This window comes from Natator depressus, chromosome 25 (assembly GCF_965152275.1).
Source record: "Natator depressus isolate rNatDep1 chromosome 25, rNatDep2.hap1, whole genome shotgun sequence".
NCBI classification, from domain to species: domain Eukaryota; kingdom Metazoa; phylum Chordata; order Testudines; family Cheloniidae; genus Natator; species Natator depressus.
Window position 1 is genome coordinate 4,337,378 of NC_134258.1, and position 14,366 is coordinate 4,351,743.

The window sequence follows — 14,366 nt, forward strand, 5'->3', positions numbered from 1 at the left end:
AGCCCTGGGCTGGCACTGGGCACATGGGCACTGAGCAAGGCTCCTTGTGTAACTCAGGGGGGCCTGTGATGCATCCCATGGCAGCTTCCTGAGTGACACCTGCTGTCTGGGGTCCCTCCCCTGAGCTCCCGGCGACACGGGTTTTCTCTTCCAGGCAGCGAGTCCGTCTCGGGAGGCATCCGTTGCAAAGCGTGACCATGTCTCCCTTCCCCATCCCACAGGTGCAGGAGCTGCAGAGCCCACCTCGGGCCAGCCAGGTGGTGAAGGACTGCGTGAAAGCCTGTCTCAACTCCACCTACGAGTACATCTTCAACAACTGCCACGAGCTGTATAGCCGCGAGTACCAAACCGACCCGGTACGTGGGGCGGGGCGGGGGGGAGCGCCCCACCTGGCCGCCCTCCCCGCTGTGTGATAGGCAGGGCCTTTAGGCGGGGCAGGTGTTGCACTCAGCACTTCCGGACCAGAGGTTTTGGTGAGCCTTTGCCCGGAGCAGAGCTTGTCAGCTGCTGGGTAGCAAGAATCTCAGCTCCTAGTTCCCAGTTGTGGGAGCTTTCCTCGTAGCTGTCCGCACTTCCCGTAACCAGCTCCCCTTCCCAGCCGGCTGCCTCCTGCTGGACCAGGCTCCGCCGGCTGGCTGTTGGGTGGGGATTGGGCCCAGAGGAGCTGCAGCCTTCCTTTACTCGGTGGAGCATCACGCCGTTTAAGGATAAGGCGAGGCACGGGACAGGAGGCAGGAGTCTCCGGGAGTGCCTGTTGGCCGGCTGGGATCTCCTCTACCAGAAAAGCCGCGCATTGTAGAACAGGACCCGAGTCTCCAGGTTTCCCATGTGGGGCTGGAGGGAGGAGTCTGAAACGTGTGCAGAGATGCTCCCTATGGGGAGCCTGGCCCTAGACTGGACCCCAGCCTGGTTCTGTGCCTGTGTCAGAGCAGCCCTCTCCTGGTCCCCAGAGGATGGGCTGGAAAGGAGCTAGCAGGTCACAGCCATTGCTGATTTCCAAGCCAAAGAAAAATCTCAGCATCTGGAAGCCAAACTGAGGTTGTGCCCCATGGGACAGCAATCCCTGCATTCCCACACGCGATTAACCAGAGACTTTCCTTCCCTTGTCTTTGGGCTTTTCCCAGACAAAGAAAGGTGAGGTCCCCCCCGAGGAGCAGGGGCCCAGCATCAAGAACCTGGATTTCTGGTCCAAACTTATCACGCTGATTGTCTCGATTATTGAAGAGGATAAGAACTCCTATACGCCCTGCCTGAACCAGTGAGTACCGGCCTGGGAACGGTCACACCAGCCCTGCCTCCACCAGGGAGTGTCAGTAAAACTGAGATCTGAGCTGGTTCGCAGACACTGTGCTGGGAGCATCAACGTATGAGCCATCGGGATTCTGCCCTAGCCTGGGGAGAGACCTCCGTAGGAGACTTCCCTCCTTGCACCTCCATGGGCAGCTCTGGCCTTGTCCCTTGCTTGGGATTCCTGTCACCTGCCCTTCTCCTGCCTGTTCGGAGCTGAATGGAGAAGCATGGAGCCTCCTGGGAAAAGCCCTGGGTGGCCCATGTGTGTGCCACCGTTCCTGGGTCTGCACTGTGCCGTGGGGGCACCAGGGAGATCATCCCTCTCTGTCGGAAGCAGTTGGTTTGGGGATTTATTCTGTAGCTGTAGGATTCATCCATTTTTCCTCCCTTCCTGCCAGGTTCCCCCAGGAGCTGAACGTGGGTAAGATCAGCGCCGAGGTGATGTGGAACCTCTTTGCTCAGGACATGAAATATGCAATGGAAGGTGAGTCTCTCCTGGGCTGAATTTTGTCACTCCCCTGCCTCCTGCTGGGAGGTGATGGGGGATCAACCTCCGTTTCACTGAACCAAAGCCATGGCGACCCCCAGCTCCACCGTGGTCCCTGTGCTGTGGGTCCGTGCGGCCGCAGCCGTGGGGATGGGACGCAGCGCATTCCCCTGCTCTCTGAGCTAACCGAGAGTCTCTGCTAACAGCACAGTCCCATGATGCCACTCCGGACACACCCAGCAAAGGGCAGCACTGCACGTACCCACTCAGCTAACACACGACAAGACCCACCAGGGAAAGGGGCATTGGGAAGAAGCAGCATCCACCATGAGGCTGGCTGCTGGGCGGGGGTGGAGAATAGTCCCGTCCTCTTCCCGGGGGAGATGCAGTCGTATTTCCCTCTCTGCTCTGGTTGCAACAATTTCAGTTTGGAAAATAGTAACATTAACCCACTGCTCAGGGTGGGCCAAGCCCCCGTCCCCGCTCCTCTCCTGCATGGAGACCTGTGCATCAGGAAAGCTCCAGGGCAGACAGTCACCGGCTAGCTAAGGTGCCTTCGCCTTCAGGGATTCCAAGTCATCGAGTCCAACCTCCTGCACAGCCTTCCCCAGGGATTCCTGCAGTGGAGCGGGCTGTTCTGCCCTCTTCCATCCTGTGATCCTACCAAACCCACGGCTGAACGTTCAGCTTTCAGAAAGGTTTCAGAGTAACAGCCGTGTTAGTCTGTATTCGCAAAAAGAAAAGGAGGACTTGTGGCACCTTAGAGACTAACCAATTTATTTGAGCATGAGCTTTCGTGAGCTACAGCTCACTTCATCGGATGCATACTGTGGAAATTGCAGAAGACATTATATACACAGAGACCATGAAACAATACCTCCTCCCACCCCACTCTCCTGCTGGTTATAGCTTATCTAAAGTGATCATCAAGTTGGGCCATTTCCAGCACAAATCCAGGTTTTCTCACCTTCCGCCCCCCCCACAGACAAACTCACTCTCTTGCTGGTAATAGCCCATCCAAAGTGACCACTCTCTTCACAATGTGTATGATAATCAAGGTGGGCCATTTCCTGCAGGAATCCAGGTTCTCTCACCCCCTCACCCCCCTCCAAAAACCACACACACAAACTCATTCTCCTGTTGGTAATAGCCTATCCAAAGTGACCACTCTCCTTACAACCTGCATGAAAATCAAGGTGGGCCATTTCCAGCACAAATCCAGGTTTTCTCACCCCCCCCCCCCCCCCCGCCCACACACACACAAACTCACTCTCCTGCTGGCAATAGCTCATCCAAACTGACCACTCTCCCCACAATGTGCATGACAATCAAGGTGGGCCACTTCCAGCATAAATCCAAGTTTAACCAGAACGTCGGGGGGGGTGGGTGTAGGAAAAAACAAGGGGAAATAGGCTACCTTGCATAATGACTTAGCCACTCCCAGTCTCTATTTAAGCCTAAATTAATAGTATCCAATTTGCAAATGAATTCCAATTCAGCAGTTTCTCGCTGGACTCTGGATTTGAAGTTTTTTTGTTGTAAGATAGCAACCTTCATGTCTCTGATTGCGTGACCAGAGAGATTGAAGTGTTCTCCGACTGGTTTATGAATGTTATAATTCTTGACATCTGATTTGTGTCCATTTATTCTTTAACGTAGAGACTGTCCAGTTTGACCAATGTACATGGCAGAGGGGCATTGCTGGCACATGATGGCATATATCACATTGGTGGATGTGCAGGTGAACGAGCCTCTGATAGTGTGGCTGATGTTATTAGGCCCTGTGATGGTGTCCCCTGAATAGATATGTGGGCACAGTTGGCAACGGGCTTTATTGCAAGGATAGGTTTCTGGGTTAGTGGTTCTGTTGTGTGGTATGTGGTTGTTGGTGAGTATTCGCTTCAGGTTGGGGGGTTGTCTGTAGGCAAGGACTGGCCTGTCTCCCAAGATTTGTGAGAGTGTTGGGTCATCCTTCAGGATAGGTTGTAGATCCTTAATAATGCGTTGGAGGGGTTTTAGTTGGGGGCTGAAGGTGACGGCTAGTGGCGTTCTGTTATTTTCTTTGTTAGGCCTGTCCTGTAGTAGGTGACTTCTGGGAACTCTTCTGGCTCTGTCAATCTGTTTCTTCACTTCCGCAGGTGGGTATTGTAGTTGTAAGAATGCTTGATAGAGATCTTGTAGGTGTTTGTCTCTGTCTGAGGGGTTGGAGCAAATGCGGTTGTATCGCAGAGCTTGGCTGTAGACGATGGATCGTGAGGTGTGGTCAGGGTGAAAGCTGGAGGCATGTAGGTAGGAATAGCGGTCAGTAGGTTTCCGGTATAGGGTGGTGTTTATGTGACCATTGTTTATTAGCACTGTAGTGTCCAGGAAGTGGATCTCTTGTGTGGACTGGACCAGGCTGAGGTTGATGGTGGGATGGAAATTGTTGAAATCATGGTGGAATTCCTCAAGGGCTTCTTTTCCATGGGTCCAGATGATGAAGATGTCATCAATATAGCGCAAGTAGAGTAGGGGCGTCAGGTGTCAGAAAGACACCCAGGCTCGATTTAAAGACCCTGAGAGCTGATGATGGTAGCTGGGGAAGCTGCTCCTTCCTATTAAGGATTTGCCCCTTGTTTCCAGTCTGTGTTTTCCTAGCCTCATCCTCCAGCCATCGAGCTTTGTTAGGCTCAGGCCTTTATCCACTAGCTGAAAGGGCCCCAGTGGTCAGATCTCTTTCCCCAGTTAGGTGCTTAGCCCACCTCCTCGCTCCTACCGTCCATTGACTTCAGTGGAAATACTTTGGCAGATCTCGGCCTTATAGACCATGATCATAAGAACAGCAAAGCTGCCAGACTGGGGCAGATCATGGCCATCTTGTCCAGTATCCTGTCTCCGACAGTGGCCTGTACCAGAGCTTTGAGGGGAGTGTACAGAGAAGGGCAGTTGGAATGATCCACCCCTGTCTTGTCCTCTTGGCTTCTGGCAGTCAGAGGTTTGGGGTCACCCCGAGCATGGGGTTGCGTCCCTGACCGTCTTGGCTGGTGGCCATTGATGAGCAATCCTCCAGAAACTTACCCAGTTCTGTTTTGAGCCCAGTCATACTTTTGGCCTTCACAACATCCCCTGGCAATGAGTTCCACAGGTTAATCATGCACTGTGTGAAAAGGTACCTCCTCCTGCTTGTCTGAAACCCGCTGCCTACTAATGTCCTCAGGTGACCCCTGGTTTTTGTATTGTGGGAAAGGTAAACAACACTTCCCTACTCACTTTCTCTGTACCATTCATGATTTCGTAGCCCTCTGTCATATCCCCCCCCCACCCCCGCCAAGCCTCTCTTCTCTAAACTGCACAGTTCTCACCCTTTTAGTGGCCTCTTCCCCTGCCCCCGATGCGCCAAGCAGGTGGTGAGCCCCTCCCATCTCTCTCTGGGCCCTGACGCCCCAGGCCCGCTTACAGGCTGTCGGCAGCTGTTCTAGCCCCTCCAGGAGCACAGCACTGGGTCGAACTCCACCCTGGAAAGGAACCATGGTGGCCGGAGTGAGTCTGTGTCTCCCTGCTGGCCAATGGCCGCTCTCTGCTGTGCCCAGGCTAGAAGCCTATGGGGCGGGGGGACCTCCAGCCTGGGAGTGTCCCCCCCGCCCCGGGTCCCTAGCTTGGCCCCCGCTGCACTAAGCCCCCTGACCTCCCTCCCTGCGGGCACCTAGCCTGGCTTGCACCTCTCGGGATGAGTCCCGGGGAGCTTAGCCTGAGCCAGGGCTTTGGGATTCAGCCCGAGTGGGGTGAAGCAAGGGAGAGATCCCCCCACCCATGGCCCCCTCTCTCCTCGCCCGCAGAGCACGACAAGCATCGCCTGTGTAAAAGTGCTGACTACATGAACCTGCACTTCAAAGTGAAATGGCTTTATAACGAGTATGTGACTGAGCTCCCTGCCTTCAAGAGCCGCGTCCCCGAATACCCCGCGTAAGTCCTGGCGCTGCGGTCGGCCGGCCGGCTAGCAGGGGGGTCTGAGCCACGAGGGCCTGACGGGGCGGGTCAGGGGCCGGGGACTCCTTTTAGTTAAAAGCAGGAGGCAGATTCTAAGGAGCCAGGCACACGCCCCACTCACAGCCGACGCCCTGCACGCTCGCAGCTGCTCCTCGGCGTGGCCAAGTCTCAGGGCCTCATGAAGAAACTCACAGCGGTGTAAGATAGAACATTGGTTGCAACAGTGTCTGCCGTGTGTCCCCAGGCGCTGGCAGCGCGGTGCCATCGGGGACTGGTTCTCTGCTGCCCAGCCCCTCCTGCGGCCCTTTACGCTCGGATCTGCTGCATTTCCACACGCACAGGTGTAAATGCCAGCCCAGGGTGCCAGGCAGGGCGCCTCAGCACTCCTGGGGGAGAGGCAGGTGCATTTAACCCCTCAGTTGCTGGATTGAGACAATGGGCAAGGCACACATCTAGGGTGACCATACATCCCATTTTGGCTGGGGCAGTCCCTCTTTTAAGCCCTGTCCTGGCCGTCTTGACTTTTTTGGCGAAAACGGGCATTTGTCCCATTTGTTCTTGCCAACTGCAAACGGGACAGAGGCCCAATTTTGCCAAAAACGTGGGGCACACACTCCTTTGGGGGGGTACAGCTACACCAGCCCTGCGGGGGGGCGGGGCAGGGCTCCAGTGAGCAGCAATGCCAGCCGCACAGTGGGGAGGCAGGGTGCGGTGAGCGGAGATGCCAGCCCCATGTGGGAGGGGCAGCAGGGCTCGGGCGAGGAGCGACGCCAGCCCCATGCGTGGAGCAGTTTGGGCTCCGATGAGAGCCCTGAGTGTGGGGAGGCAGGGCTCAGGCCAGCGACTCATGCGTGGAGGGGAAGGGAGGGCACAGTCCTGCCCCATGTGCGGAGTGGGGAAGGTGGGGCAGGGTTTGGGCAACTGGCTCGGGCCAGCCCAATGTGGTGTCCTCTTTTCCCTTTGGGGAATATGGTCACCCCACACACTTCTAACACTGGGCGTTCTCTCCCATTGCAGTCCGAGGGTGGGGAGAGGAAGGAGGGAGGAGAGAGGAGGAACAGGATCTTACCACCCTTTGCCTCTGTCATACCGACATCCTCCTCCCTCCTGTTCCTCACCCCTCCATTTGCTCCCTCCCCTTCCCTTCCTCCCCACTAAGGGCCCGGCTGCACTCGGAGCTGGAGCTGGAGTGTCCCGCTCGAGGCGACATGCCTGCACTCCATGGATCACAGGTGCGGTGGGAAGGGCTGGCCCCCCAGACACTCGTCTGGCATCGCCTTGTGCCTGGCAGGTCCAAAGCAGGCCGGTTTCTGGGCTGCTGCCTTGTGTTCCCGGAGCTCTTTCAGCCTTTCCGACTCTGCTCCGGGTGTTACCCAGCAGGCTCCCTCCCGTCAGCGGGAAATGCAGGGGCCCGAGGGATCAATCGCTCTGGATCAGTAATTAAATCCAGCTGCAGCATCGATTCTCCTGCCTGCTCTGGTGGGTTTCAGATCTACAGCTCAGACGGGAGGGGCGCTGCGAGCCGAGACAGAAAACCAACACCCACCTCCTCTGGGATCTTCCCCTCTGGCACCCAGTCTCGGCTGGGCTCTGAACAAGGCTCTCTTAGTTATCCGCTTAATAAGGCTCCGCCGGAGGGTGCTCGGGAGGACAGTCAGGGAGCTGTCATGCTTCGGTTGATTTCCCAGTGGGTCAGTACGAAGCTAGTATTTCACTCCAGCAGCTAAAGGCTTGATTCCCTCAGCGCGTAGGTTCGTTAGTGCTCCAGGGGCCTGGGAGACAGACGAAACTCCACACATCCCTGTGGGACAAGGTGCCCGCTCAGTTCACCGGTCCAGGACTTATCCTTCCCTAGGCGACCATGGCACTGAGTGGCCAGCCCGGCTTCTGTCTGTTTCCACTGACGGGGCTTGCGGACAGGGGTTAAAAGTGTCTTCCAAGCCCTGGTGCCTGTTCCGCTGGGGTAGGGGAGCACCTGGCCCCAGAAGCTGCCTCCCGAGGGAGCTGGGGCTCCCCCTCCGTAACAGAGCCGAGGTGTGTCTCAGTGCGCTCTGGGAAGGGACCGAGGCCAGGCGCCACGTGTGCTTCAGGAGATGGATCTGATTTCTGATTCGGACCCCGTGCAAGGAGTACCAGGCAGCTCCTTCTACCAGCTCAGGCCCAGGCAGGGGTCTGTGGACAGAGCGGGGTGAGCAGGTCCAGGTTCAAATGCGGGAGGCTGGATTGTCAGAGGTGCTGAACCCCTGCAGCTTCTCTTGGGGATGCTGAGCACCCCCGGAGACTGAGAGAATGGTCCCTCCTGCTCTGAGATCAGGGTGACGGGACACGGGTCGGATTCTCCTCTCATTGTCCCCGGTGTAAATCGGGAGCAGCTCCCAGAGACGCCACTGGGCGCAATTGTCCTTCTGCTCCCGTGAGCACAGTCCCACTGGCCTGCAGTGCAGCTGCCCCGCGTTATCCCGGGGAGGGCAGACCTGGGCTCAGTGGGATCATGGGTGGAAGAGGAGAAGCCAGCCCGATGGATTGGAAGCCAGTGGAGTAAATGCCAGATCCACCCGTGGATAACAAAGGGCAGACACTGGCTGGGAATCCCTCTTCTCCCCTCTACCGTGTGGTCTGTGCGGGCCAGATGCGGAGGGCAGCCTGCCCATGGACTGCATAGCGCATCAAATCGACCTATTTCCCTTCTCTCTTGTGAGCTTGTTGGAGCGTTATTCCAAACAGCGGGGACGTGAGACCCTCTCCCGCTGCCCCATCTCCCCGTCTCTTTCTCTTCCAGCTGGTTTGAGCCTTTCGTTATCCAGTGGCTGGATGAAAATGAGGAGGTGTCCCGGGATTTCCTGCATGGAGCGCTGGAGCGGGACAAGAAGGACGGGGTATGGTATAGAGCCAAAAAGTGACCTGGACGGAAGTCTGCCACGCGGGGGTGGGCTCAAGTCTAGCCCAGGTGCTGAGTCTTCATTCTAGGAGCCAGTTCTCCCCTCCCACGGGCATAGCACACTGGGGTTTCTCTCGGAGTGAGTGAGCAGCGCGTCCAGCCCTCCAATTGTAGCCATCTGTCAGGACAGCCCTGTCAGGGTTTTGCATACAGCCCCGAGATCTGTACGTAGCGCTCCACCTCCCTGTGGGAATGAGATGGGGCACATCTGAGGTGCCTTAGAAACAGCCATATTCACCCACCGGTACCAGAGAACCTCTGCCCCATGGGGTGGGAAACCAGCCAACCTGTCCAACCTACCCCCTCCAGTGACAGCTGGAGAGTGAAAACTTCAAGAGAGCTGACCCAGGCCATCCCCCAAAACAGGAGTTGGATCCAGGCCATGCGTGGTTAGAGACCAGTTAATCCTCGCCCCCGGTTGTTTTTCATTGTTTGCTGCCAATGCACTTCTGGGTCCCGCCGGCCGGCTGGACATGCTGTAGGAGAGGCTCTCTCCGGGTTATTTCTGATCCTCCATCTTGAATCAGGCAGCAGCAGGCACATGGCCAGCAAGCCTGGTAGCGTGAGCATGCAGGGCCAGGCTGTTCGGAGGAAGCCAAGCTTGGCAGCCGGATTTATGAAGAGAGAAGCCTTGATCTGAACAGGGAACTGGGAATAAGGACCCCTGGGTTCTATTTCCAACTTCACTCCTGACACCTCTGTGATGTTGGGCCAGTTTCCCCATCTATACAAAGGGATACTCACCTGCCTTTGCAAAATGCTTTGAGATGCTCAGAAGAAGGCAGGACGTAAAGCCAGTGCAGCAGCTGCCTCTGTGACATATCACCCAGACCCGAGGCTCTAGCTCTGAGCCCAGAAAATAACCCGTTCTTTCCTATGCTCTGCTCCCCCTCTGTCTCCTGCTCCAGTTCCAGCAAACCTCTGAGCACGCTCTCTTCTCCTGCTCCGTGGTGGACGTCTTCTCCCAGCTGAACCAGAGCTTTGAGATCATCAAGAAGCTGGAGTGCCCCGACCCGCAGATTGTCGGGCACTACATGCGGAGGTTTGCCAAGGTAAGGAGCCCGGTGGGGCCAGGCGACATGCTGGGTCCAACCCTGTGTTTACACTGCTGTGACCCCCACCCCGGAATGGCAACGGTCCCAGCTTAAACAGTGCAAGACCTCAGCTGGAGCAGCATCTGCACCCATTCAGTCGTCCAGGCTGCAGCATGCTGCACAGTGAGAGATGGCGCTAACCGGGACGTGCACCTGGGCTGCAGCGCCCCGATGGTGGAGAAGGCGTGGGACCGGGACATATTGCAACTAACGGGGATTCTTTGTTGAGGCTGCTGGACCCAGGCAAACCCTGCGGTTACCCCAGGCTCGCTAGCTCCTGGATTAATTAAACGCTGCAGGCTTGAGTCTCCTGTGACTCACAATGGGTAAGTCAGGGTCACTCCACTGACTTCCACGGAGTGGCACCATGGAAGGGAGCTGAGGCCTGCGCCGCCAGCCCCGTGTCAGCACATCGCCTCTCCCCGGCAGGAACAAACAGCTGTGGAATGTGCTCCTGTCCCGGGGCCCTGCCATGTGCCGTGTGCCAGCCATGGAAACCTGAAGCACTGGTGCTGGGGAGGAACGGCAGTGCTGGGAAGTGCCTCCTGCCCACACGTATCTCCAGCACCTCCTCCTGGGCAGTGTGGGCACTGGGAACGGCATTTTATAGGGTTAATTCAGGTCTTGTATAACAAAAAGTTGTGGGGGGCCAAAAGTGGGAATGTGGGGGTGGCAGCATCCCCATTGAAATGCCCCCCACCCCGACAGTCACACCTATGCACAGCGCTGACACACAACGGGGGCCTTTTTGTTTCCTGGAGTTCAATTTGCAGCTTCGTAGGCCCAAAGCAATCCTTGGGCACTTTATTTCAGACCAAACCTGGATTTCACAGTCTCGTTCCTTTCCTTTTCTCTTGCCTTGCCTTCCTTTGCCCCTTCCGGCTCTCCCGGCTCGCTCGCTCTGCTCCGCCCCCGGCCCGGCCTGGCCATTCCTGCCTGCAGACCATCAGCAACGTGCTGCTGCAATACGCCGAGATCATCTCCAAGGATTTCGCTTTGTACTGCTCCAAGGAGAAGGAGAAAGTGGTGACGTATCCCCTCCTCCTGCCTTGCTCTCTTGCCTTCCGATTGGCGGGGCCACTCTCTGTCGCGGTGTCTCCATGCCACCGATGCCACCAGATCCCCCCTGGAAGCAATTAGCGCCAGTCTCCTCTGCACCCTTCCTCTTCTCCTCTCTGTTCTCTGTTGGTTGCCTTGAAAGGCCCCGTCTCTGCTATTTGCAAGCTGCTCTTGGGTCTTATGTGACTCTGGGGCACCCGTTCCCAGGAGTGATTCTACCAGGCTGGATCCAAACCCCTGGGACACTTTGGATGCACATGGGGTTCTGAACGTGGCAGCCTGTCTCTGCTGTGGGCAGAACCAAAGCCCATCCTATCCAAACCCCGCCAGAGTCTGGGGAGCACCCGGGTCCCAGCTCCATAGCTCACCCTGCTGTGTGGGTACACAGGACACACTGACGCGTGCTTACACACCCATCCAACCCCCACACAAGCAGGTGTGTCACACCCTCATTCCCATGCACTGGCGTACAAAGGCGTCACGAGGCAGCCGTGTTCCTCACTCATGAGACACGCTCCCTTTAATCCCGCAAAGAGGTCTCTAGATATGGGAGGGCCCATTTCTCCTGCTGAAGCTGGTGTAAAGCAGGAGTCCTTGCCCCAGTGTCCATTGAGTTCAGTGATGTAAAGCTAGGGTAAATGAGAGGAGACTCATACCCGGAGTCACTCCACGGACTTGGATGGAACTGGCAGACCTGCCACCAGCTCAGAGCAGGCTCTGGGGGTTTAAAGGCACCGCTGTCAGGCCAGCTGGGTGGCAGATAGACCCCACCTGCATACTCGGGCCAACAGGCCAAATTCACCCTGTGGTGTAACTCCATTGGCTTCGCTAGAGTTCTGCACGGGGTGGATTTGGCCCAGTGACTAAAATGCCAGGCTGTCAGCCAGCCGAATGGGTGGAACAGTGACGCTGACCCACTCCCAGCGACCCTGCCCCCCGGCCAGCAAGCCCCTGGAGTTTCCATGCAGGGCCAGAGAGCTGGTAAATCCAGGCCTGGGTGCCTTGCTATCATGACCGGGGAGGACCGGCCTCTCCTGTGTGTGTCACACCCACGCCACAAGGCGAGCCTGAGCAGCTGGGGATGTGGAGTTTGGGGGCTCCTGTGAATGGAGACGGAGCTGCTGGCTCAGGCCGGAGCCCCTCCCCTCCTCCCTCACATCGAGTCACGTGGGCTGAGAAACGTCTTCTGGAAAATGCTCCCACGCTGACCGCTCCACCTCCCCTGCCCTCCTGCCACCCGTGTACTCACACCCCGGGTCAGGATTCCCGAGCCTTCCCCCCCACCAGCTCTGGGAATTGGGAGATCTCCATCTGCCCCCTGCTCTGCGGCTGACTCTCCAGCTCTTGCTCTGAAGTTTGGAGGCCTTCTGCTGGGCCCCTAAATCCTGCAGCAAGGTCTCCAGGTGCTGAGCACCCCAACCCCCAGTGAAATCAATGAGCACTGAGAGGGCTCAGTGTCTCTGGCATATGGCCACTTACTTAGCCAGGTGACTAATGTGGCTATAGATCCCTCAGTGCGGGCAGCTGAGCCGTGACCTCTCTGCCCCGCATCTCTAATGTGAGCTAAGGAGATGGGGGAGGTCCCCACCCACCTGGGCTGCGAAATCCCCCGGGCTCAGGAATGCAGCCACTGGCCCAAGGTTTCATAGTTAACACAGCACAAGTGTTGGCTGGCGGGGGGGCGGGGTGATGAATGCTCCAGGGCTTCAGCCAGGCTCTAACTACTAGAGACCCAGAGATCAGATGTGGGGCAGCCTACCCCACCATGCCTGCTGGCCAGGCCACTGACAGCGACAGGACCCAGCGAGCTGGGCCTTGGGTCTGAGCCGGTCTGGCTGTTGCTGCGTTCCCCACTGCTGTGATCGCAGCCAGTAGGGTGTGAGCGTCCTGCACTAACCGCCTCTCCCTCTGGTCCCCTTCTAGCCCTGTATCCTGATGAACAACATCCAGCAGCTCCGTGTCCAGCTGGAGAAGATGTTTGAAGCCATGGGGGGGAAGGAGGTTTGTACCGGGGTGCCCCGCTCTCTCCTGCAGCTGGACCCCTGGACGGGGTGTGCCCCGACGTTTCCAGACGCTGGCCCCATAGTGAGGCTCTGCAGTGGTACGTCCCAGTCTGGTGGGATCTCCCACCCCCAGCGGGGTGCCGCTGGCCCCCCGGGCACGGCACTGCATTGGTCCCTGTCTCCTGGCCCCTGGGCAGGAGTGCCGTCTTGCGGTGCTGTGAGAGACCCAGCGACCCGTGGCCAGCTTCTGTCCCCGCCCGGCTTTCAGGCCAGCTTCCACCCAAGACAGACTCGGCCCTTGCTTCTCAGGGCATTCTGGGAGTATTCTGGGGACCACGGGCCCCCGAGTGTCCAGCGCTGCCCGCAGAGGGGCAGCGTCTGTTAACCAGGCGCATCCCCCTGCAGCTGGACGCCGAGGCCAGCGACACCCTGACGGAGCTGCAGGCGAAACTCAACAGCGGCCTGGATGAGCTCAGCGGAGTTTTTGCCACCAGGTGCGCCGGGCGGAGGGGACCGGGCGGGGGGAGGGGTATAAATCGTCGGGTGCAAAGCACAGGGTCAGGCTCTGCTCCTGTTTGGAAGGAGGCTCCTTGTGTGGTGATTCTGGGGATGAGCCCCGAGGGTCACGGTCGGGTTTGGGGCTGCAGGAGTTGGGGGGAGCCTGCAGGGATGGGGGGCTCCCAGGAACCAGTGTGCTGGGATGGGGGTCCCAGGAACCAGTGTGCAGGGATGGAGGGGCCCCAGTAACCAGTGTGTGCTGGGATGGGGTTCCTAGGAACTAGTGTTCCAGGGTGGGGGGTCCCTGGAGCCTGAAGGGCTGGGAGGGTTCTGGGCACCAGAGTGGGCAGGGATGAGGGGGTCCCCAGAGCCTGCAGGGATGGGGGGGCCCAGGAACTAGTGTGCAGGGATGGGGGGCCCCCAGTAACCAGTGTGTGCTGGGATGGGGGGTCCCAGGAACTAGTGTGCAGGGCTCGGGGTCCCTGGAGCTGGCAGGGCTGGGGGGTCCCCAGAGCCTGTGGCTGTGGGGAGGGCAGATTCCCCAAAACCGGTGGAGCAGGGTGTTCCTGGGCCATGGGGAGGGGCTCCCCGCCCTGCTCACGGAGCTGCCTGCGCCCTGTGGCGCTCAGTTTCCAGCCTCACATTGAGGAGTGCGTGAAGCAGATGGGCGACATCCTGAGCCAGGTGAAGGGCACCGGGAATGTCCCTGCCAGCGCCTGCAGCAGCGTCGCTCAGGACGCCGACAACGTCCTTCAGCCCATCATGGACCTTCTGGACAGCAAGTGAGTGCAGGGGGCTTGGGGGGCACTGCGGGGAGGGGCACTGGGGGCTCCACAGGGGGGCTGGGGCTGGGAAGGGCATGTGGGGTGGGGGAATGAGGAGGGCACAGTGGGGGAGGGGGCTGGGGAGGGCACTGAGGGGGGCAGGGCACTGCAGGGGAGGGGGCCCTGCGGGGGAAGGTCCTGTGCCCTGTGATCAGCGGGGTGCCTAGGCCGCTCTGCCCAGAGGCCTGCACAGGATAAGGCGTGGCG

General features: G+C 58.4%; 1 protein-coding gene across 1 annotated transcript in view; it reads left to right on the forward strand.

The window, feature by feature from the left end:
* The window catches only part of UNC13A (unc-13 homolog A), a 124,342-nt gene that overhangs the window by 85,616 nt on the left and 24,360 nt on the right, over positions 1-14,366 (forward strand). Inside the window, exons 25-34 of the mRNA XM_074939554.1 lie at positions 222-356; positions 1,125-1,258; positions 1,689-1,774; positions 5,593-5,719; positions 8,523-8,619; positions 9,590-9,733; positions 10,718-10,801; positions 12,758-12,835; positions 13,243-13,331; positions 13,965-14,117. Of these exons, the coding sequence (XP_074795655.1) occupies positions 222-356; positions 1,125-1,258; positions 1,689-1,774; positions 5,593-5,719; positions 8,523-8,619; positions 9,590-9,733; positions 10,718-10,801; positions 12,758-12,835; positions 13,243-13,331; positions 13,965-14,117 (1,127 nt within the window). The remainder of the gene's footprint in view (positions 1-221; positions 357-1,124; positions 1,259-1,688; positions 1,775-5,592; positions 5,720-8,522; positions 8,620-9,589; positions 9,734-10,717; positions 10,802-12,757; positions 12,836-13,242; positions 13,332-13,964; positions 14,118-14,366) is intronic.